The 23,635-nt window shown below is 56.9% G+C and overlaps 2 protein-coding genes across 7 annotated transcripts in view; one reads left to right on the top strand and one right to left on the bottom strand.

The window, feature by feature from the left end:
- Positions 1-7,367, top strand: part of FARP2 (FERM, ARH/RhoGEF and pleckstrin domain protein 2) — a 143,818-nt gene extending 136,451 nt beyond the window's left edge. For 2 of the 4 annotated variants that reach the window (XM_032269514.1, XM_032269515.1), the window contains 7 exons: positions 3,106-3,126; positions 3,353-3,435; positions 4,395-4,513; positions 4,856-5,019; positions 5,486-5,593; positions 5,839-5,990; positions 6,537-7,367. In XM_032269514.1, coding sequence (XP_032125405.1) covers positions 3,106-3,126; positions 3,353-3,435; positions 4,395-4,513; positions 4,856-5,019; positions 5,486-5,593; positions 5,839-5,990; positions 6,537-6,645 — 756 coding nt within the window. In that variant the 3' untranslated portion in view covers positions 6,646-7,367. The remainder of the gene's footprint in view (positions 1-3,105; positions 3,127-3,352; positions 3,436-4,394; positions 4,514-4,855; positions 5,020-5,485; positions 5,594-5,838; positions 5,991-6,536) is intronic. The other 2 variants (XM_032269517.1, XM_032269516.1) reach the window with 1 other exon arrangement.
- Positions 7,368-7,524: 157 nt separating this feature from the next.
- STK25 (serine/threonine kinase 25) lies at positions 7,525-19,968 on the bottom strand. 3 transcript variants are annotated; one of them, XM_032269521.1, is made up of 12 exons: positions 19,775-19,968; positions 19,284-19,412; positions 13,640-13,870; positions 12,906-12,962; positions 12,381-12,489; positions 11,479-11,636; positions 11,205-11,390; positions 10,856-11,001; positions 10,497-10,611; positions 10,029-10,100; positions 8,868-9,004; positions 7,525-8,192 (listed from the first exon to the last, which is right to left on the bottom strand). In XM_032269521.1, exons 2-12 carry the CDS (start codon positions 19,311-19,313, stop codon positions 8,153-8,155), a joined length of 1,281 nt encoding a protein of 426 aa, XP_032125412.1. In that variant the 5' UTR covers positions 19,314-19,412; positions 19,775-19,968; the 3' UTR covers positions 7,525-8,152. The 3 variants fall into 3 exon arrangements, with proteins under 3 accessions (XP_032125412.1, XP_032125411.1, XP_032125410.1); XM_032269520.1 differs by having other exon boundaries at positions 19,713-19,965; XM_032269519.1 differs by lacking the exons at positions 19,284-19,412; positions 19,775-19,968 and adding an exon at positions 16,124-16,144.
- Positions 19,969-23,635: the final 3,667 nt, after the last annotated feature.

Raw genomic sequence — 23,635 nt, 5'->3', positions numbered from 1 at the left:
CTCCCTCCCTGGGGTCCTCTCTTCCCTGTTCTTTCTTCAAGGGCCTTGTCCACTCCCATCCCTCTGCACTGCCTCCTCCTGACAATGAGCACCAAAACCCTCAGACAGGTGTTTGTACAATTTAATTCCATTTTTCAGGCTCTCAGCAAGAGGAAGTCAGTTTGAATTAGCTCATCTGCCACCACTGGAAGCAGACCCCATGTGTTTTAAAGTATGCTTTACAAATTGCACCTTTATTATAGAAAAAAATAATTGGAAGTGTAAGATAGAAATCACTCATCACTGGCCAGGCACAGTGAATGCCAACACTTTAGGAGGTCAAGGCAATAGGATTGCTTGAAGCTGAGAGTTTGAAGCCAGCCCGGGGAACATGGTGAAATCCCATCTCTACAAAAACGTTTTTTAATTAGCATAGAGGCATGTGCCTGTAGTCCCAGCTACTTGGGAGGCTGAGGTGGGATAATGGCTTAAGCCCAGGAGGTCAAGGCTGCAGTGAGCCATGATCATGCCACTGCACTCCAGCCTCGGTGACAGAGTGAGGCCCCATCTCTTAAAGAATAAAAAACAACCTCCTTCATTATTGCCGCACGCGGCAGTGATGGCTGCAGGTGTCTGCGGTACAGTCGCCGTCACCCACGGGCGGTCTTGTCAGGGCACTGGTTTTCCCTCCTCTCACAGCAGCCCCAGTTTGTGCCTGGCTGTGGCTGGTTGTTGGGGACCGTAACACTGTTGGGTCTGTCTTTCTGCACATCCTTCATTATGTCCTTCATCAATTCCAGAATGTAGCTTTGTTTGAGCAAAGGTGTTTACGGCTTTGGGTGCTCCTGCTAAATTGCTGTTGGAGCACCTGCGCCAGCCGACCTGCTCACCTGCAGGAGCTAGGTCTAAACATCATCTTTCCCTCTGCCGTGGAAAGTGCTGGGCACCCATCTCTCTTATTCTTCCCAACTGGGTGAGGTCAGCAGCCCCATCATTTCACTTTGCATTCCTGTGGGCTGTCGGTGAGGCCAGCCTGGTCCCTGTGTCCTGCATGCCGTGCTTTTCCTCTTGGGAATCACTCAGCATGCTGGTCACTCTGATCTCCATTGGTCTGAGAGTTTTGTGTACACATTTGTGAAATCTTTATATGGTGAAAATGCTCACCACCCTGTTAAGTCACAAATTATTTTCCCAGCTAGTAATTGCCTTTTTACTTTGCCAGCAGTTTGGTTTCACCTTGTAAAATTTAAACTCCGTCTTGATCGGCTGTTTCTCTTACTCTGGAATGGCATCTGGCACATTTGGGGAACCCAGCAAATGCTTGTTGAAGGAGTGAATTGAAACATGTATGTCTACAGACACTCCTCCACTTATGATGGGGCTATGCCCTGGTAAACCCATTATAAGAGGACAATATCATAGTCAAATATGCATTTAACAGGGCACGGTGGCTCATACCTGTAATCTCAGCACTTTGGGAGGCTGAGGTGGGTGAGTCACCCGAGGTCAGGAGTTTGAGACCAGCCTGCCCAACATGGTGAAACCTCGTCTCTACTAAAAATACAAAAATTAGCTGGGCGTGCTGGCAGGCACCTGTAGGCCCAGCTACTTGGGAGGCTGACGCACAAGCACTGCATGAACCTGGGAGGCAGAGGTTGCAGTCAGCCGAGATCACGCCACTGCACTCCGGCCTGAGGGACACAGGAAGACTCCGTCTCAAAAAGAAAGGGAAAAAAAGAAAAAGCATTTAATACACTTAACCTGTCTGATGTCACAGCTTAGCCTAGCCTACTCTAAATGTGCTTGGAACATACATCATCTTACAGTTGGGCAAAATCATCTAGCATGAGCCTGTTTTATAACCAAGTGCTGACTATCTCACGTAACTGATTGAATACTATACTGAAAGTAAAAAACAGAATGGTTGCACGGCCACTTGAAGTTGTTTCTACTGAATGCTTATCACTTTCACACCATCATAAAGTTGAGGAAGCAGGATCTGTCGGTCGGCTTTGGCCGTCTTTTCCGTGAGGGTTTCTGTCCTTTGTATGGGCTCAGGAAGTTCTTCCCTGTGCCAGTATTATATTGACACCTTTTTGTGGTTTCATTTTTCTCATCTAATTAATCTGCCTAGAATTTGTTTTGATAGATACTGGATTGGGATGTAACATTTCTCCCCAGTATTTGTTGAATCCTTCATGTTCTGTGATCTCAAAGACTCTTTTACCAAATGGAAGCTTTTGTCTTTGCACTTAAGTTCTTTTTGGGCATTCTGCTCCATTACTGTCTGCCCACCACAGTCCACTCTCTAATTAGTGGTGTCATATGAGATGGTCACTGTTTGGGTGAACACATTCAATCCCTTATTGTCTCCTAAAAAACGTTATTTGCTATTCTCAAGAATTTACTTCTTCCAAGTAATCTTTTAAGTCATTGGACAAATTCTTCCCAAAAACATCATGGAGATTTCAGTTGAAATTGCATTAAATGTAGGTGTTAACTTAGGGGAAGACTATCTGGACAGTGTTTTGCCTGCCCTTGCTTATGTTGAGTCAGATTTTTTACGTCCAGTGAGAGGCTTGGTTGGTGTATCGGGCTGTGCACAGGGAAGCTGTCCATTTTGTGGAGCTGTTGGTAACTGGCTGGTCCTGGGGACAGAGAGCTGGCCCTCGTTTGTTAAGGGAAGGATGATGGCCCTTGGCTTGAAAAGATCATCTTTATCACATTAGCACAGTTTCCTTTGGTTTCTAAGAGGTATTATCAGAAATAACACCTTGGATTTTGGCCAAGGCATTTTCAGCATGTAGAGAACGGATTGTCCTTTTTCTCTTTGACTTCTGATAGGATGAATGTTGTCAGTCAGCTTTCTGATGCTGAACCATCCTTGCATTCCCAAAACAACCTTACTTGGTCATGGGAAAATTCCTGTATGTGCTTTTAGATTGGATTTGGTCATATTTTATTTTGGAATCACTTCATCTAACCACTTATAACTGAAATTAATCCCCATGGGTTTTCTTTGAATCTGGCTCTTTTAGGTTTTGATCTTTGGTTCATAAATGAATTGTCTCACTCCCTTTTGGATAATGACAATGCTCAATGTTTTTTCCTTTGCTTGATTTTCAGCTAATAGTACTGGACCCCCCGGTGAGTAGCTGGGTGCCCTCTGGCCCATGGCTCACCCCCTGGGGTGCAGCTGCCATGGCGCAGGGATGCCAGTGTCCTCCTTGGCCTCTTGTAGAGTCTCTGTGCACTTAGACAGCACTGGACAAGCCCCACCTAGCATTGCCAGCAGTCACCTTGTATCATGCTCAGGCTTCGGCTGTCAGTTCCTTCCTGGTCACAAGACTTGGACCTTTTCTCCCATCCACAGGTGGAAGAAAGTGAGAACGAGTGGTCCGTTCCACACTGTTTCACCATCTATGCAGCTCAGAAAACAATCGTGGTGGCAGCCAGGTAAGGGTCTTCCACGTCTCCATCCTGGGCAGCCCTGGATGGAGGGGTGGGGACTTCCTTCCCGTGAGCCTCTGAGTCCTCTGAGAGGTCATGGAGCCTCCTGGGGTTGTGCCCCTTTGACTCTGAGCTCTGTTTCCAAGTTACGCAACCGAAGGAGCAGTCTCTCCCTTGTAGGCGCAGGGCTGCTTGCCGACCCTGAGAGCCCCCTACAAGTGGTAGGCCCCAGTGCTGTGGAGCTGCTCCCTCTTCCCTCTGGTTCACAGTGCCTCCAAAGACAGGGTGGGTGAGCGCGCAGGTTCCTGTGGTGTCCCAGGGCACACGCGCTTCCCAACCCTCAAGTCAAGAAGTGCCAACAGCTAGCGGTCAAAACCCCAGCAGGGCGGCTACACCCAGCCCAGGAGAACCCTGCCTCCCAGTTCCAGAGAGGTACAGACTTGCATGAGACAGAAGCGGAAACAGCTCCCTCCTCGCTGAATCAGATCTACACAAGAATGACACTGAGCTCATCTGGTGGCCGGGATGCAGGGAACCCTGCGTGGTCACCAGCACCACACTGCTCTGAGGAGTCTCCGCTGTGACTCTGCAGTGCCCTGGCCAGCATCAGAGAGCACAGGGCACTCAGCTCCCCCCAGGAAATGTCCACTTGATGATGAACCGGGGCCCTTCTTGCATGTCAGCATCAGAGATGCAGAGAACATTGTTTCACCCTGTTCCAGCACCGGGGCCCTGCCCTGCCTCCCCAGCCCTGTCACAGCACCTGGGGTCAGGCTGGTGCAGGGCCCTCTCAGTCCTCCTCCCTGCTGTTCTCGCTGGAGGGGACACATTTTCCACAGTCCTCTCCACCCAAGAGGGGCAGAGCAGAAAGTGGGCAAACAGGTGCCCTGACGGCTTGCTCTCCCCTGAGGGCCAGGGTCCCACACCAAGGAGAGCAGATCCACTGAGCCTCGCCCTCCCCGCAGCACTCGGCTGGAGAAGGAGAAGTGGATGCTGGACCTGAACTCCGCAATCCAAGCAGCGAAGAGCGGCGGTGACACAGCCCCTGCACTGCCAGGCAGCGCCGTGTACACTCGTCCTCCCAGTGAGTGCTGGCCACGACCTCCCAGGAGACCCCTCTATACCTAAAGAGGCTTTTTATGGAAATTGTTTTCCTTCATCACTACTGGCCCGCTAAGCTCCCACACAAGCCCGTTCCTTCCACAAGGAACGTTCCAGGCTACGCCTCATGCCTGGGCAGGAGGGGTTAATCGGACTGCTGTGGCAGAAGCATCTGTGTGTGGTTTTGTTCTCTGCCAGCAGCTGGTCTAGCATCAAGGGGTCCCCATTTCCTAGGGCAGCCCCAGAGGAGCCCAAGGGGTAGAAATACTGGTGAGCAAAGGCCGCAGGGGGTCCCCCGTATTAGACACTGCTGACTTCTCCCCAGGATCCCCAAACGAGGTATCTCTGGAGCAGGAGTCAGAAGAGGATGCTCGGGGCGCCCGCAGCTCCCTGGAGGAGCAAGGCCAGCACCGGGCCAACACTACAGTGCACGTGTGCTGGTACCGGAACACCAGCGTGTCCAGGGCGGACCACAGTACAGCTGTCGAGGTACAACCTTGTGAGCACCCCTCAGTGCATCTGGAAGCGTCCCGGCTTCTCTACACTCGGCTGCTGAGGAGGGGGCCTCAGGAGGGTACCAGTAGGCAGGGTTGGCCCCAGAGAGCTGCCTCCTACTCTCCCCTTGGTAGAAGTTGGTACGGAAAGTCCCCCTCATCCACTCAAATCCTCTTTGAAGAGTGTTTCAGGTCTGATGTCTGATGAAGTCCAGCAGGCAGGGTGTGTCCTTGGGGCCTGGAGCAGGTATGTGGTGGAGCTGAGAAAAGCCCTCCCAAACACACCTCCCCGGCACCCCTCTCGGTGCTCCAAAACCATTCACCTCGGGCTCCAGTCAGGCCTTGGCCGGAGAAACCCTGCAGGTGGTTAGTCTTGGGGAGCAAACCCACTCCCACAAGGCCCCAGGCAGATGGGGCTGGGGGTCCCGGCTGATGCACCTGTGCTTTTCCTTTATTGACAGAACCAGCTTTCAGGGTATCTGCTGAGAAAGTTCAAAAACAGTCATGGCTGGCAGAAGCTCTGGGTCGTCTTTACCAACTTCTGTTTGTTCTTCTACAAAACTCACCAGGTACCAGGCAGGGTTTCACTGGAGCCGGATGCAGGTGAAGCTGGTGGATACTCGCCCCGCTCAGCTGTGTCCCTTTTGTATTTGGGCTGTCCTCCCTTGCTTTGCCCACACACCCCATGCTGTGGGAACAGGGAAGCTGGCTCCCTTGGCATCTGTACGTGCCACCATGGTGCAAGTATCAGAGGAATGGGCCCTCCCTGCTGCAACCCAGCCCCTGGAACCCATGTCCCTGTGCTGTCTTCCAGGATGACTACCCACTGGCCAGCCTCCCGCTGCTGGGCTACAGCGTGAGTGTCCCCAGGGAGGCCGATGGCATACACAAAGACTACGTCTTCAAGCTCCAGTTCAAATCCCACGTCTACTTCTTCCGGGCTGAGAGCAAGTACACGTTTGAAAGGTAATTTTGCAGGAGGTGACCCTGGTCAGCTAGCCAGGCCTGACTAGGGCCCCAAGGAACACGGGTGTCTCCTCAGCCCCACCGTTTGCACTCATCATGGTGTTGGAGGCAAATCTTCTGGATCCTAGAAAGCAAGGCCTGAGCAATGCTCCAGATTTTCTTTTTTTTGAGATGGAGTCTCCCTGTTGCCCAGTGGCGCAATCTTGGCTCACTGCAACCTGCGCCTCCAGGGTTCAAGTGATTCTCCTGCCTCAGCCTCCCGAGTAGCTGAGATTACACGCATGTGCCACCACGCCTGGCTAATTTTTGTATTTTTAGTGGAGACGGGGTTTCACCATGTTGGCCAGGCTGGTCTCAAACTCCTGACCTCAGTGATCCACCCGCCTTGGCCTCCTAAAGTGCTAGAGTTACAGGCATGAGCCACCGTGCCCAGCCCCAGGTTTTAAACCCTTCTTTTGTCCTGCCTGTCCTGAATCCTGGGTTGTTCTTGGGACGGTGTCTGCGCACAAGCCCACTCACTGCTCTGATGGCCGCCCTCTCCTCCAGGTGGATGGAGGTGATCGAGGGGGCCAGCAGCTCGACCGGGAGCATCGTGCAGAGCAGCCCCCGAACCTCCTCAGGGATGGAGGGGACAGTCAGGGAGAAGAAGGAATGACAACCTGCCCGGGTTTGCACACAACTACCAAGAACGGAAGGACACAGAGGCGGCCACTGTCCTGAGGCTTCTCGACAGATGGGAAGGGGCCATGGCCCCTGGCATTGGATCCCCACTGGCACCGACAGTGTGGGTGGGCCTCGTGTGGCATCCTGGAGGGGTTTCATCTCCTCTCAAGCCCTAGCGCATGCCAGCAGCTATCTGGGGCCCTGGGAAAAATGTGCAGGTCTCAGGCTCAGAGCCACTCAAGCCCCAGGCCCGTGGCTCAAAGTCAAAGACAAAGACAGGGCGTGAGCACTGCTCTGGGCATCAGACCAAAGCCTGGGCACATCCTGTCCCCCCCCCCCACTCCCAGCAGGGTGCCTGCTGAGGACTGGCCTAGAGCGAGCACTGGAAAGCAGGCCCTGCCATGTGCCCTGCACACCCACTGCCAGGACCCTCTCAGACAAGTATGGCACAGCCGTGCTGACCTTCCCTCTGGTGAGCCAACAACTGGCAGCCCCAGGGGCCTGGCCTGCAGGTCACAGCTACACAAGACTCTGGCAGAAGCCACGCCTGTTCCCCATGTACCGCTGGAGAAGCAGAAACCAAAGTCCCCCTGTGCCCTGGGAGGGTGGGGTCCTCTAATTTATTAGTGCCCAGCATTCCTTCTAATGGGAAGTAGACGGGCGACTGCTTTGTTCACACACGTTTGATTAAAAACATATGCCCACCCACCTGCACACTCCTCTTGCCTGCTCTGTTCTCCTTCCAGTGTGTCAAGCAGAGCCCAGGAATCAGTCACAGGGAAGTTCCCTGCAGTCCCTGCGTGCTGTGATAAGGACTAGGGACCAGGGACGCAGCAGCCCCGCACGGCCCGGGCCCTGCCACACACCTGCATGTCTCCAAGTCAGGTCTTTATTGAAAGTGGCAGGGGCCTCTCAGTGTTCTATGAAAACTAACATATTAGCCTCAGAATATTTAAGGAAACAAATTCCATTTTCTTAAAAAACAAAACATTCTGGATGACACAAGTACTTATGAGCAGACACAGTACCTGATCCAACACCACAAGGCAAATCTGTGGCCATGATGGGCCCCGGGAGGACAGTGGCCAGGGCACTCCTCTGGGGGCTGCCCCGTTGCCTCTCCCCACCTCGCGGGAGGAGGAGGCAGAGCTGCCGATAGTTGCTCTGCTCCTTGGTCCGAGCAGCCGTGGGGCTGTGTGAGTGCAGAAGAGCCAGGCGTAACTCCCGAGGGCCATGCCGGCTGCTGGAGCCCCGGTGGACTCCACTGCTGGGCCAGGAGCGAAGCGGGGCAGCGGGCACGTGGAACAGCAATCCCCCGACGTGCAAGACGGCACAATGCAGGGGTGGAAGGAGACGGTGACCTGGCACGCGAGGCCCACAGGATCTGACGTGTCCCTGAGGCACGACACAGCATGGGGCACCTTCCAAGTCAGCAGTTATCATGGAGCTCAGAACAAAAACAAAGGACCTCCTGTGCCCTCTCTGAACAGCAGTGTGCTTCAGCGGGTGGATGTCAGGTGGTTTCTGTTGTGTGAAAACCTGTAGAGAGAGAGCCCACCGCTGTGCGTCCACCTCTGTGCCCAGGCTCCTGCTGGCCTCTTGGGTGTGCAGTCTGCAGTGCCGCCCTGACAAGCCACCGCAGCACGTGGGTCTGAAGGTGTCTCCAAGGCACAGGGTCTCAGGAGCAGCACTGACTGGCCCAGACCCACCCTGAGAGCTGCTGCCCAGGGTGCCAGGAAGGGGGTCCCCGTGTGTGGGCCAGGACTTGGCGCATCTGCCAGCAGCGTGGTGGCTGGACCTTAAGTCCAGTGGGCGGCGGAAGACCCAGTGTCTGTCCCTCCCTGTCCCTTTGCTGACTTGACTCAGCACAGGGGCAGCTCTGATGTTTTGCTACTACAGTGTCAGAGCAGCTCCTGGGAGCTGCCAGGTGGAGAGGCAGAGGCCCGCTGAGGACGGCCGTGTGGCCACTGAGGCCAGGTCCCTGAGACACTTGACTGGAAAGGCCCTGCCCACTGTCACCAGCCCCAAAGGCTCCTGGCCCTGAGAGCTGCGTCCAAACAAGAAAGGACGCCATGCCAGCCCTTCCCAGAGTGAAGTGAACCCACGCAGTGCCAAACGCAGCCACGCCCACAAGTGACTGCTGGACCTCCCCCCACATCCAGCTGCTTCTTCGTGGGGACGCTTTCCCCGACCCCATGGCAGGGCCGCCCTCACCTCTGCACTCGCTCCACCAGGTGCACCATCAGCTTGTCCGAGATGCCGGGGCAGGACTCCTCGGCCAGGCTGAAAGCGTTCTCCAGCTCCTCCAGCGCGCCTACGCTGCCGCCGCTCTGCTTGTGCTTCTCTTTGAGCTGTGGAGAGACCACGCACGCCTGACCGAGGACCCCAGGACAGCCCGCTGCTTTGCTCAGCCAGAGTTGTGCTAGAGGCCTTCAGGGCCTTCGCCCAGGACCCACACCCAGGAGCCCTTCAGCAAGCCAGGAAGGCGGCCCAAGGAAGCCTCAGCCCCCACCCCGCCAATGGGAACCCTAGGGGTCCTTCCCCACACCTCCTACCCTCTGCACTCCAGGGAGTTTCAGGCCTTGGTTCTCAGGAGGGGACCAGATGGCTTCCTCCCAGCTGAGGGTCATGGAAGCCACTGAATGGGTCCAGTCAGACCCAAAAAAACATGAAGCCCAGAAACTCCAAGCTCACTGCGTGACCAGGCCACTGACACACACCCCAGATCTGGCCACCATCAGGACACCAGCTCCTGTCCCCGGGTGTCACCCACCCTCTGGGAGCTGTGACTAGATCCGCAGGCTGCCCAGGACCTGGGCCTGAGTGGCTGCTTCCTGCTGAGCTGGGGCCGATGTCCCTGGACTGTGCTGCACCCTCTGCCGTCCTCAGGCAGGCTCTGCTGTCACCACCTCACCAACATCCTCCATCCTCCCTCCCAGGCTCCAGGTGGGGCTCCTGGAGGCCACACCTGTGCCCAGGCCCACTGGCCAAGCCCTGGGCAGAGATCCTGGCTGCATCACATTTCTGGGGATGGTGCTGACTGCCCATCAGGAGGTGACGTGGATGCAGCATCACATGACTAAGAGGGAGGCACCTGCCCTGTGATGGACCCCGACTACACCTTCTCTGCCTTCTCTATAGAAGAGTCATCTGTGTTTGCATGTTAAGAAAAGTCACCATGGGAACCCACACAAAGGGAGTCACCGCAGCAGATTCTGCTCCTTCCTCAGAAAACCCAGCCCATAATCAGCTGCAGGAGACCTAGAAACTGAAACTGCCCCATGACGCTGTGAGGAGACAACTCCAAGGGGCAGCGTCACAGCCTTGTCCCTGGCGGAACCCCAAGCCCAGCCCCAGCCCCAGCCCCGTCCTCACCTCTCCGAAGACGGGCCTGACCAGCGTGGACAGGCACTGGGACCTTGGCTGCCTCTTGACGGGCTCCACAGGCTGCAGAGGAGGTGGAGGCCCAGGGTGAGCAGGGCGGTGCGGGCGGCAAGCAGGGCACTCCCACCGCTGCCCAGGCTCTGGCCCTGAAGGGACGGAGGCTGGGAGCAGCCTGTCAGGCACACGCCCAGGACTGGCTCCAAAACCATCAAGCGACCCAGATGGCCTGAGTCCAAGGGCCTGCGACTCCCACCCTCCCCTCACAAATTCGGCTCCAAGTAAGTCCCTCATGTTCCCAGAACATGCTGGGCTTGGGGTCTCCACACCAGGCCCAGCGCCACCATGGGCTTCAAACCACCCTTGCCTTTCCCAACCTCCTTGTCCAAGCCCCAGACAGCGGGTGGACCAAGCTGGGCCCCAGAGGGTGCATGTGGGGCAGAGGCCAGGCCAGGGACAGACCTTCTGTGAGCCGTGCAGGGCCGTCCCCTTGTGAAGCTTGCTGTGTGGACTTGGCCGGATGGTGGGGGGGAATGTCCAGATTGGGCCCTGCTCCCCGTCCTCCGCCTCGCCATCACTGAAGAGGATGAGGAGTTACCAGGGCCAGTGGGGAGAGGGCAGGAGGCATGAGAGCCTCAGGGCACACCTCATGGCACCGGGTGGGGCTTTGCCAGGCCATGGCATCCAGCAGATGCCATAGCAGGCCCTGTCCCAACACCACACCTGGTCACCCTCAACCCCAGCACCCACACCTGCCCTGGAGTGGGGACTACCCCCGTCAAAGCACCTAGGGTCACCATGAGGACAAACCAGGCCCCTACACATCCGAGTCCTCAGAGCTGGACTCCTCGCCATGCCCCTCAGACTTCCAGCGCTTGTAACGGTCGATGAGCTCCGTGAGGAAGGAGGTCTTCTTGGTGTAGCGTGTGATGAACTTGTGCTTCAGGAGCTCCTTGGCTGTGGGCCGCTGCGGGGGGTCAGAACACAGGTCATCGGGACCCGCCGAGCTCTGCCTCAGGGAAGCGAACGTGAGGCAGCCTGGACCGCGGCGGGTCCTCACAGCTGTGAGGCTGGGGGCGCTGAGGCCTCTGGGCTGTGCTGCCCTCCCTGAGCGAACGCCCTCCCTCCATGTGTCCGTCAGGAACGGGCCGGGACAAAGGCGGGCCTTACAAATCGGGGGTCCTTGTTGAGGCAGGCCTCCACGAACTCCTTGAAGGGCTTGCTGTGCTGGCCCTCCAGCGTGGGTGGGCTGTTCTTGGGAATCAGGAACAGGACGCGCATGGGGTGGAGGTCAGAGTTTGGAGGCTCCCCCTTGGCCAGCTCAATGGCCGTGATCCCCAGGGACCAGATGTCGGCCTGGAGAGAACACAGGACTGTTGCTGCCCTGAGCACCTGAGCCGGGTGCACCAGAGCCCACACCTGCCCGCCCGCCCACTGCACCCACCTTGAAGTCGTAGGCGGACTGCTTGATGACCTCAGGCGCCATCCAGAAGGGGGTGCCCACAAATGTGTTCCTCTTGATCTGCGTGTCTGTAAGCTGACCGGCCACCCCAAAGTCCGCCAGCTTCACATCCCCCTGCTCTGAGAGCAGCACGTTGGCAGCTGCTTGACACAGGACAGGCAGGTGTCATCCCAGGCTCCACATGGCTCCACCCAGGGTCCCCTGAGAAGGGCCAGGGTACCATCCACCTGGCCTCCCAGGGCACAGCAAAGCTGTCCTCAGGACCTCAGCCCCCCTTGCCACTCTCAAACCCAGGGCCACCTAGGGCCACAGGGGTACTGCCAGCAGGAGGCCGAAGGCTCCAGGGCTCTCCCCGCATTTGGTTTTTACAACAAATCCCAACAACAGAGCTACTTCACCCACTGGGGGCCAGTGCAGAGGTGACCCTGACCCAGGGTGTGGCCAACACAGGCCTGCCAAGAAGCCCCCTGCTCCACCAGACTTGTCCCCTACACGACAGGGATGGCTCGGTGCCGGTGGCAAGTCCCTCCCCATGGGCTGGCCCAGCCTCTTCTCTGCACTCAGCAGGACCAGACCACAGGCCGGGGCTACTCAGTCTACACCGGCCATCATGCCACGAGCCACAGGCGGGAACCAACAGCTCCATCTAAGTGTGGCCCCTTTCTACACTGGGTGCACCGCTGGTTTCCTCAGCGTATAGGGAAACCGTCATGAGCAGCATCTTCTGGAAATGGAGCAAGACAGGACTGCTCAGTTTCAGGGTGGCCACAGGGTTCTCTGTAGCCCAGACCCTGAGCACCACCAGCCACCTGCCCCTCACAGGCCAGCCCCTCAGGTCAGCGGGGCTCAGGACAGCACAAGAGCCACGTCCACCCCAGCAGGACCTTTGATGTCTCGGTGGATCTTTCGCTCGGAGTGCAGATAATCCAGGCCCTTCAGAATCTCCCGCAGGATTGTGGCGATGTATGTCTCCTCCAGGGGGCCTGGCTTCAGCTGGAGAGAAGGTGGGACAGCCTGAGTCCTACTCCTCTGACTGGGGAGGGCTGTCCCTGCAGAGCTGGGGGCTTCATGTTCCTTTACCTCTCAAACAGAACTAGGTCTCAGACGGGAGTGGGGCAGTAGAGGCTCACTCTGAAGCATATAAGCCAGCTTCACCTTACTGTCGTGTGGCAGAAAGACAGGGCCCCAGCCATCTCCCAGCGTGCTGTCCCCACCCACTCCTACAGCCAGGACCCTTTCAGCACCAACTGGGCAGGCGTGCGGACGGCAGTTCAGTTCATTTTTGCTTTAGAGGATTCCTAATTAACACCTAACTCCGCATGACACCAGAGGGGGCCCCTGGAGCCCGAGTCTGAGGGGCAGGGGACTCGGACACTGCACGACCCCCACTGCCATGGCCTATGCCTCACCAGGTCCAGCGCAGAGCCGCCACCCAGGTACTCCATGATGATCCACAGCTTGGTGCTCTGGGACCGGAGACAAGCCCATCAGCATTTGGCAGCAGGAGGAAGGGCAGGCTCCGGGGTGGGAGTCACAGGCCCCATTGGTCCCACCCCTGCCAGGAACCCTAAACAGGAAAGGGCTCCCTCGGCCTTGCCCATCTCCCCTCCTGCCACACCCCTGCTACGGACACTCGGAGGACGGATTGAATACACAGAGCAGTGGCTGAATCCACTTCACCAAGACCCCGTAGAAAACCAGGCTGCTGACCCAGTGCTGCAGGGCCGGGAAGAGAGAATGCCCGGCAGACACAAGGCCGACATACCCATCATCCTCCTGGGCAGGATGGCCAGAGCGTTCACTACACCCGACCCTGGGCACCACCCGTCACTTGTCCCTCACAGACCCACTCACCACTGCTAGCAGGGGCCCCCCGAGGGCTCCTAGCAGCACCCTCATGCCACTCCCACAAGCAGGCAAGTGGGCCCCAATGGCCATTCAGAGCCGACTTACCCCCGTGGACCCTGCTCACACCCCACCCACCCTGGGGCAATTTCCTGGAGGGCGTGCACTGAACTGTCATGGCCGCCTTGCCCCCCCCCCCCCCCCCCCCCCCCGCCCCGCCCCGGCATGTCACTCCGTCCCTCTGACATGGAAAAGGGTCGGACCCAGCACCAGCAGGGCCCCTGCCTCCGACAGGCACCTTCAGGTAGGAGCCGAAGTAGCGGGTGATGTAGGGGCTGTCGCACTGGCTGAGCACGGTGATCTCCTGCTGGATGTCCTCAATCTCGTCCTCTGCCTCCTCCAGGTCGATGATCTTGATGGCCACCACCTCCTTGGTGTGGTTATCGATGCCCTTGTAGACCTCCCCAAACGAGCCCTTGCCAATGCGGTCGAGCTTGGTAAAGAGCTCCTCCGGATCCACGCGAGAGTGCTGCAGGCCAGTGGAGAGAGGGCAGACAGTGCCGGTCACAAGAGGCGGGCGGGGGACAGGCAGAGGCCGCCCTGATAGGGAGGGACCTGTAAGGAAGGGGGAGCACGAGGGAGCGCACCTCAATTCTTCTCTGCTTTCATTTATCCCTTTTTGTTCGAAACCTAAACAACTTCCACGCAAGGGAAAAAGTCCCCAGAAAGTAGGAAGCGGCCAAGCCAACTCAATGAACCTGCCGGGAACCAGGAGCCTTAGGTGATGACAGGCCGGAAGGCTGCCTCACCTAACCCTAAAGGCGGGCCAGCCCCATGAGAGATCTTAATAGGTCAACAGCCCCTGGGGATGAGGGTAGATTTGGGAACTCTTAATTTGCTGTAAATCTGAAACTACTAAAAAAATAGACTAATTAGGGCCAGGCACAGTGGCTCACGTCTGTAATCCCAACACTTTGGGAAGCCCAGGTGGGCAGATCACCTGAGGTCAAAAGTTCAAGACCAGCCTGGCCAATATGGTGAAAACCCGTCTCTACTAAAAATTTTAAAAAATTAGCCAGGTGCGGTGGTGCACACCTGTAGTCCCAGCTACTCAGGAGGCTGAGGCAGGAGAATTGCTTGAACCCGGGAGGCGGAGGTTGCAGTGAGCACTGATGGCGCCACTGTACCCCAGCCTGGGCGACAGAGCGAGGCTCCGTCTCAAAAACAAAAACAAAACATCAGGCCAGGCACATTGGTGCACACCTGAAATCCCAGCACTTTGGGAGGCCAAGGTGGGTGGATCACCTGAGGTCAGGAGTTTGTGACCAGCCTAACACAGTAAAACCTTGACTCTAATAAATACAAAAAAATTAGCGGGGCACAGCGGGGCATGCCTGTAATCCGAGTCACTTGGGAGACTGAGACAGGAGAATCACTTGTACCTAGGACGCACCAGCCTGAGCAACAGGAGCGAAATTCCATCCCAAAAGAAATAAGAAAAAATTTAAAAAACTAATTCATCAAAAACCAAAAACCTCGGTATGTGTTAACCAAGTTCTCCTTCACTCCTGAAAGCCACATACTTAGAAAGGGCTTCCCTCACTCCCAAATCAGTCCTCCTGACAGCTACACCAGCATGGAGTTAGAAACTGATGCTTTCTTGATGCAGAAAGCTGCCTCACACAGTCCTCAGATTTAAAGCAGCAATGCTGGAAAGTTTCTGAGCCACTGGTGTGGAAGGGGCCTGGCCTGTGGCCCAGAGTCCAGGGGAAGCCAGGAGAGGTACGTCCTCAGGCCTCCACCCACTTTTTTTTTTTTGAGATGGGAGTCTCACTCTGTCACCCAGGATGGAGTGCAGTGTACGATCTTGGCTCACTGCAACCTCTGCCTCCTGAGTTCAAGTGATTCTCCTGCCTCAGCCTCGTGAATAGCTAGAATTACAGGCGTGCGCCACCATGCTCAGCTAATTTTTTCTATTTTTAGTAGAGATAAGGTTTCACCATGTTGGCCAGGCTGGTCTTGAACTCTTGACCTCAGGTGATCCGCCCACCTTGGCCTCCCAAAGCACTGGGATTACAGGCATGAACCACCATGCCCAACCCCTCCCCTATGACAGGATCTTAATGCCAATTTAGTGTGGCAAAGCATAAAAAGGCAGAGTGACTATGTCACAGAAACACTGATGCCCAACTCATTCTGGTGCTGAGACAGGACAGGTCCCTGGGTGGGGCTGCCCTCCAAGTTCCTGGGGAGACCATGCCCTCCAAGGATGGGGTGCACCACACGCAGCCCTCACACTCGCCCTCTGGACACCTGTGTGCTGGGGCCGCCACAGGCCCAAGCCCAGCAGAGCACTTGGTCGAGGCTGACTGGACATTGTCCCACCCTGAGGTGACATTTCCATGTGAAACTGCCAGTTAGCTGCCCTCCCAAGGTTTGTAACCAGAAGGGTGGAAGGGGCGGCACACAGGCCCCCATCTTGAAACACGCTGCTACACATCCCTTTCTTAGCACCTGCCAGGCCCTGAGGTGACAGAACTCTGGAGAAGAAAAGGCGGATGCGGAAGGGCCAGAGGCCACCTAACCCTTCCCTGCAAGGCTGGCTGGTCAAGACCTGGCGCTGAGCACACGGCCTCCATGCAGCAGCCGGGGCAGGCCAGCTGCAGTGTCCACACAGACCCTGGCTCAGCCCAAACGTCTGACCAGTTGAGACAGCTGGTCCAGTCAAGTGACCCTTCTCACTCCCTCATCAGTACCACCAGCCCAGTCCTAAAGCCAGTACCCATGGAGGTGACAACAGGGGTGCCTTGAGCCCACTGCTACCAGGAGTCCCCAAAGCCAAGGTCAAGAAACTTGGCCGGATAGAGAGAGCTGACTTCGTGCTGGCCCAGGTGAGCTGTGTCTGCCCCTGCCCCTTCTCTTTCGAACACATGCTGCTGACCATGTGTTCTAAAGAGAAGCCAGGAAAAATTCACTCCAGTGTGGCTGACAAGTCACGGGTGCTCAGCTGTCTCCAGGTTGGGGGTGGGCGGCACAGATCAAATCAGAATCAGCCCCTATCTGAAAGGAAAGTCAACCCAGAACATGCAATCTCTTTTTTTCTTTTTTTGGGATGAGGGTCTTGCTGTGTTGCCCAGGCTGGTCTCCTTGGCCTCCTGAGTAGCTGAGACCACAGGTGCATGTCAGAGCGTAAGCTCAACAGCCCACAGGCTGTCACAAGTAAGAGGTCAGTGTGAAAACATTGCCCTCCTGGCATAGAGAGCGCCATCTCCATTTCTGGTGGAGGCCCAGTCTTGGCTGCCAGGCGCAGGACGAGGTTAAGGAGCAGCCCCTCTTCTATTTGCTTTTTCTTTTGAGACAGAGTTTCACTGTCGCCCAGGCTGGAGTGCAGTGGCGCAATCTCGGCTTGCTGCAACCTCCACCTCCCGCATTCCACTAACTCTCCCACCCCAACCTCCCGAGTAGCTGGGATTACAGGCACCCACCATTATGCCCAGCTAACTCTTTTTTGTATTTTTGTAGAGACCGGTTTCACCATGTTGGCCAGGCTGGTCTCAAACTCCTGACCTCAGGTGATCCACAGCAGCAGCCCCTCTTCTGCCTGCTCCTGCCCCAGCAGGCCCAAGGGGGCCTCGAATCCTCCTTGTTTGCTCAGCCCATCAGCACTTACTGGGGCCCTAGGACACAGCTCCACTAAACCCATCAGCCTGCAGGCCCAGCCTCAGGAGGCCACATTCTCCTGCTCTGCTCTGTTCTCTGCTGAGGCCATGTTGCTCCCCACACAGGGCCTGGAGCTGGGTGTGCTCCACCACAGCAGCCCAAGAAGGGAAACCCCTGGGTGGGCACTCAGACCTCTAGTGCTTCAGAGCAGGAGAGCACAGTGGACCCCTAAGCCAGAGCTGGGGCTCATCAACCCAAGCAGAAACTGCGTGATAGGAACCCTTGTGGCTGTGATGCTGGCCCTGCGAGGATATCACAGGGGTAAATGGGACCCCGCCACGGAGGCTGAGAACCCTCTTCTGGATATAACAGCTGTGGTCTGCACGACTTAGGCCACTCAACTGACTCTGGCGGTGGACACCTGTTCTTCACTTCAGCCCTGGGGCTGCCAGGTTTGGGGCCGCCAGGTTTGGGGCCTCCACTAGCCAGTGTGTCTGCTGTTAGTGTTGCCCCACAAAACAAGGGGAGTGACCCAGCACATGTACCGGAGACGTCCCCAGCTGCCACCTGATAGGCAGCAGCTGAGCGCTGATACAGTGCTCTGGCACTGCACAGCTGTTCGGGCTCTCCAGGGCCAGGCAGAATTGGCCAGGTAGAGGCGAGACGCCTCAGGCAGAAGCACAGGCTGCATGGGGAATGCGCCCCACCCTCCCACGAAGGGGCTGCCCCACAGGGCTCAGAACACCATGGCAACCATCTCAGGAGAAAACCACAGCCCCTCAGGTTTCCTGCCACTATCTGAAGTCAAGTCTCTCGTTCCAGCCTGGGACAGAGGGACCCCTAAAAGGACAAAAGGTGTTTCCTACCTTTGGAGTCCCTTCTCCAATGTGCCTGCACTCCCTCCCCTGGGTCTGATCACACCAACAACCAACAGTGCAAAGTCACAGGGTACCTCAGAGCTCCAATTTCTCATCCCGGGACCCAGAGGAGCCATTTCTGCAGTTCTTAAACTGGTGGCTGGGTATGGTGGCTCATGCCTGTAATCGTAGCACTTTGGAAGGCCAAGGTGAGCAGATCACTTGAGGTGAGGAGTTCGAGACCAGCCTGATCAACATGGTGAAACTCCGTCTCTACTAAAAATACAAAATTAGCCGGGTGTGGTGGCACATGCCTGTAATCCCACCTACTCAGGTGGCTGAGGCAGGAGAATGGCTTGAATGTGGGAGGCAGAGGTTGCAGTGAGCCACGATTGCACCACTGCACTCCAGCCTGGGCAACAAGAGTGAAACTCTGTCTCAAAAAAAAATTTTTTTTAATTTAAAAAAATTAACTGGTGGCAGATTTTTCTTCCAGTACCTTAGTCATGTAAGTTACCAGTACAGAATGTCAAAAGCAAACCAAAAATCTGTTAGCGTAATTCAGCATCAGTCAGCATGCTCCAATCCCCATCTGTGACCACAGCAGGTCCAGGATGCCTGGCCCAACAGCTGCACATGGTGTTCCGGGTCTCTAGGCTGGCCTGGTTTCCTCCAGAGCAGCCCTGACTCCGGTCCCTGCCCCTGTGCGGACAGACGCGTTTCCTGTTCCACTGCAGGCGCAACTCGCAAGGATTCAGCACACAGGAGGGAGCAAGGAGGGCCACACTTTTTAGCGGCGATTTCAACACCTTAAGCAGAGCCAAGGCTTCAAGGAGAGCAAAACCAAACAGCTAAGATGTAAACGTCGGGAAGGGTACAGGTGCAAGTCCCCAGGCTGGCTGTCCCCACCCTCCTTCCCTGGCACACACTGCCAGGGCTCGCCGTGGTGGGTCCCTCCGAGGCCGCCCGTTAAAACTCAAGGCCAGACGCCCCAAGGCGGCTCCACGGTGGGAATGAGCAGAATCCAAAGAAGAAAGATGAGTCTCATCTTTGGGCAGCCGCCCGCAGCGGGTACGAAACGGTTCTGCCCAGAGCGGCCTTCCCACCTTCCCCTGGGCAAAGCGCACACGTGTTCCCTGCTTCCCTGCACCTCGGCGCCCGTCGGGGTCTCCCCACAGCCCCTGCCCACCCAGCTCTGACCTTCCACTGCCTTCGGGTGCTGCCGTGAGGCTCCCCCCGCCGAGCGGGCGTCTCTCCACGCGCCGCCCCCGCCCGCGCCCACCGCGGGACGGCTCTGCTGGGCGCACGACGCGCGCCCCTTTCCTCACCCCACGGCCCGCCGCAGCGTGGCGCCCCCGAGCCCCGGGAGACCCTGGCGCCCCTCGGTGAGACACGGCGGGCCTCCCTGACCTGCGCCCTCCTCACCTGGTTGGCAAATCCCCGGAGGTGAGCCATGGCCGTGCCGCCTCAGACGCTCCGCCGGCAGCCCCAGGAGGGTCGGGATCCCGCCAGGAGGCGCGGAGCCGTCTCCTTGGCCCCCGCCGCGTCAGTCCGCTGCGAGGGACAGCAGGAGCGCTCGGTGCCCGGTTCAGTCATCCCAGAACGAGCTCCGGGGCGGCGGGCTGCAGAGGGGGCCCCGGGAGACCCCCAGGCCGCCGCCGCCCCGCCACGCCCGGGCCTAACGCCCAGGCGCCCCGGGGCTCGCCGCCCCTCCCATCCCCGCCCCCACCTCCTCCGAGGCTGCTTCCTCCCGTTGCCCCCGCCCCGGTGTCCCCGCCACCGAGCCCCGCCCCGGTCCCCTCCCTCCGCCCCCTCCCCACTCGCCGCAGGCGCCCCGCCCGGCAGCGCGCCCACCTCCGAGGGGCTCCATCCCGGCCTCCCCCGGCCCGCTCCGCAGTGCCCGCGAAGGCTCCCACCCGCAGCCTCCGTTCGCCCGCGGACGCCGGGCCTCCCAGCCCGCGAAGCAACGGTGGTGGCGGCGGCGACCGGAGAAAGCCCAGAGGCGGCGACGACGAGGGCGGTGCTCAGCGTCGGGGCCCGCGCACGGCTCTCTGGGACTCGGAGTCCTATCGCCCACTCCAGGCCCGGAAGCCTGCCGGCGCCGGACTACAAGTCCCAGCAGGCCGCGCGGTGGGGTGCGGATCGCATGCGCGCCGCGAGGCTCTCTGGGACACCGAGTCCAGCTCCCGAACGGCTCGGCCTGCGTCTCCCGGCGGGCTGCGCGGCGGGGCGGCCGGGCCACGTGGTCGCAGTCGCGTCGCGCCCTCGCGGGCCTTCCGGTCTGTGGGGCTGGCCGGGCGGCGTCTCCGACGGGACGGCGGCCGGGCGGCGTCTCCCTTGGGCTCTGCCGCGCGCAGCCCTGGTCCGAGCCCGCCGGTGAGGCCCGGCGCCCTCCCCCTGGCCCTGGGGATTCGCCGCCGCCGCCCAGGCTCTCAGCTTTGTCCTCGTGGGTCGGGGATGCCCCCGCGCTGGCCACACCGCGAAGCCGGGTCCGCACCGAGACCCCGCCCAGGATCCCGCGCACAGGCTGGGGCGCACCAGGCCTTGGAGGAGCGACCGGCACAGACCATTCTTGGGGCGAGTTGCTTCGCTTCTCCTGCCTCAGTTTCCTTACCTGTAGAGGGGTGATAATGGGACACCCTTGGTCACTCCGTTGTGACCTCTCCACCTGGGCTAGAGCGCCGGACGCGCCCAGGACAGTGACTGCTGCTAGAAACCGTCGTGGCACTGGGGTCACCTCCCCAAGGTCAGGGAGGGACTTGCAGAGCCCAAAGCTACCTGGTGCGCCCGCCCGCCCCGTGGGCCGCCGGTTCACAGTGCTCCACCCCGCCCCGTGTGCATTCCCCAGCGCACCGCAGGGATCCGCACCTGTCCAGCGAGGAAGATTTGTCTCTCCACCACTCCGTGTCCATGATGGCTCCGCACAGGTGACTATCCCGGCCTCCCCACACCCTTCCGTCCTCAAGAAGGTTCTGGCGTTCTCTCTGCTTCCTTCTGAATGTTTTCTCATTGTGCATTGCCGAGTCCTTTAAGAAGCTAAGCTTCCTCCAGGTGCGGTGGCTCGCGTCAGTAATCCCAGCACTTTGGGAGGCTGAGGCTGGTGAATCACTAAGGTCAGGAGTTTGAGACCAGCCTGGCCAACAGGTGAAACCGCGCCTCTACTCAAAATACAAATTTTAGCCAGGTGTGGTGGCGTGCTTCTGTAATCCCAGCTACTTGGGAGGCTGAGGCAGGAGAATTGCTTGAACCTGGGAGGCAGAGGTTGCAGTGAGCTGAGATTGCACCACTGCACTCCTGACTGGGCTACAGAGTGAGACTCTCTCAAAAAAAGAAAGAAAGAAAGAGTTTATAAACCCAGCACGTTGGAAGGTCGAGGTGGGAGAATCACCTGAGCCCAGGAGTAAGTTTAGTTGGAAGATAAAATTAAGGAACTCAGAAAATAAGCAAGAAAAGATGAGCTTAGAAGTTCAAGTCCAGGCCGGGCGCGGTGGCTCAAGCCTGTAATCCCAGCACTTTGGGAGGCCGAGGCGGGTGGATCACGAGGTCAAGAGATCGAGACCATCCTGGTCAACATGGTGAAACCCAGTCTCTACTAAAAATACAAAACATTAGCTGGGCATGGTGGTGCGTGCCTGTAATCCCAGCTACTCAGGAGGCTGAGGCAGGAGAATTGCCTGAACCCAGGAGGCGGAGGTTGCGGTGAGCCGAGATCGCACCATTGCACTCCAGCCTGGGTAACAAAAACCAAACCCCCACAAAAAAAAAAAAAAAAAAAAGAAGTTCAAGTCCAGTACCAAACTAACAGGAATGCCAGAGAGGAAGAAAATGCCAAAGGAAAAAAAAATTTTTTTTGAGACAGTCTCCTCCTTTCGCCCAGGCAGGAGTGCAATGGTGTGATCTCAGCTCACTGCAACCTCTGCCTTCTGGGTTCTAGCGATTCTCCTGCCTCAGTAGCTCCTACCAAGTAGCTTGGACTGAAGGCATGCACCACCACATCCAGCTATTTTTTGTATTTTTAGTAGAGATGGGATTTCACCATGTTGGCCAGGATGGTCTTGATCTCTTAACCTCATGATCCGCCCATCTCGACCTCGGCCTCCCAAAGTGCTGGAATTACAGATGTGAGCCACCACACCTGGCCAAGAAATCGTACATTTCCCAGTCTTCAAGGATTTTGACCTCTGGGTAAAAGGAGGCACTGAGCGCCCCATAGGGTGAACAGCAAAGGACCTACACCAAGACACAGTGGTATAAAATACCGGGAGAGCAAGGATCAGCGGAAGACCCTAAAGGTTTCCAAAGAGGAAAATACAGAATTCCTTCAAGAGATGAAGAATCAGAGGGCATCACTTCTCATCAGCAACATGGGATGCCAGAAGACAGTGAAGAAATGCATTCAAAATTTAGAGGTGAAACAATTGTCAACACAGAATTGGTTACCAAGTATAAGGATGTAATAAAGACATTTTCTGATTTGCAGTACGTGGGAAGGCAAAAAGTTTACAAGCAAATATATCAGCTGTCTATTGCTGCATGACAACTCCAAAACTCAGTGGCTAAAAATAATTTGTTTTGCTCGAGAATCTGCAATTTGGACAGGGTCTTGTTGGGGCACCTCATTTCTGGTTCACATGGTGCCAGCTGGGGCGCCCTGACTGGAGCTGGAGGATCCAGGTTGGAGAAATCTGGTTTGTGCGGCCACCCAGTCTGGACTGGTTGAAGGCTGGAGCCCATCCCGGACTGTGAGCCAGGGGCCTCCGTTCTTCTCACTGGCTTCTTGAGCTTTCTCACAGCATGGTAGGCAGGAGAGGGGATGAGGAGGTTGCATTAGTCTGCTCAGGCTGCCCTAGCAAAACACCAGCCTTGTGGCTTTGCCAATAGACATTTATTTCTGATAGTTTTGGAGGCTAGGAAGTCTGACATTAAGATGCGGCCTGACTCAGTTCCTGGTGAGGCCCTCTTCCTGGCTTGCAAATGGCTGTCTTCTCACTGTGACCTGACCTGGCAGACAGAGAGCTCTCTCTGGTGTTTCTTCATGAGGGCACTGATCCTGTTGGATCAGGGATCCACCCTCATGACCTCATTGAACTTGCATTAACTCCTGGTAAGCTTTATACCCAAGGACTTCAGCATATGAATTTTGTAATAGGAGAACCACACACGAGTCTACAGCAGGAGGTTCCAAAGGCTAGCATTCTGGAGTGAAAGGGGAAAGCGCATTGCTTCTTAACGACCTGGCAGTTGGTTAGCATCACCTCTGCGGTAGTCACAGCCTCCGCCAGAGTTAAGGGGGCAAAGCAACTAACACCCTGTGAGACGAGCATAGAGGAGGGAGGTTATGTCGAGGCCGTCTTTGGAAAATACAAAGATGAGGGAATTATCACCATCACAGGCTCAGCAGCAATGGCTTAGGCTTAATAATGTAATTCCCAGATGTTGATTTTCAACATTTCTAATTATTCTACAGCTAGAATGTGAAATTTTCCATTTTAACCATGTAGAAGTAAGACGGCAGTTAGAAAGATGGCCCCTAGAAGTAGGAGAGGAGAAAGGGAAGCTGCCCTGAAGTCTTAATTCAGAAAATGTCAGAATCAATTTTGGTTTTAAACCACTGAGTGCAAGGACAGCAATATGGACTGCTGCCTGCTCACAAAGGCTAAGGTTTTTTGGTTTTTTGTTTGTTTTTGAGATGCAGTTTCCCTCCTGTCGCAGAGGCTGGAGTGCGACAGTGCGACCTCAGCTCACTGCAACCTCCACCTCCCAGGTTCAAGTCATTC

The sequence above is a fragment of the Sapajus apella genome, unplaced genomic scaffold (assembly GCF_009761245.1).
Source record: "Sapajus apella isolate SASKATOON/1434 unplaced genomic scaffold, GSC_monkey_1.0 scaffold194, whole genome shotgun sequence".
Taxonomy (NCBI): Eukaryota; Metazoa; Chordata; class Mammalia; order Primates; family Cebidae; genus Sapajus; species Sapajus apella.
Note: the sequence above shows the minus strand (reverse complement) of the source record. Positions and strands in the feature narration are given on the sequence as shown.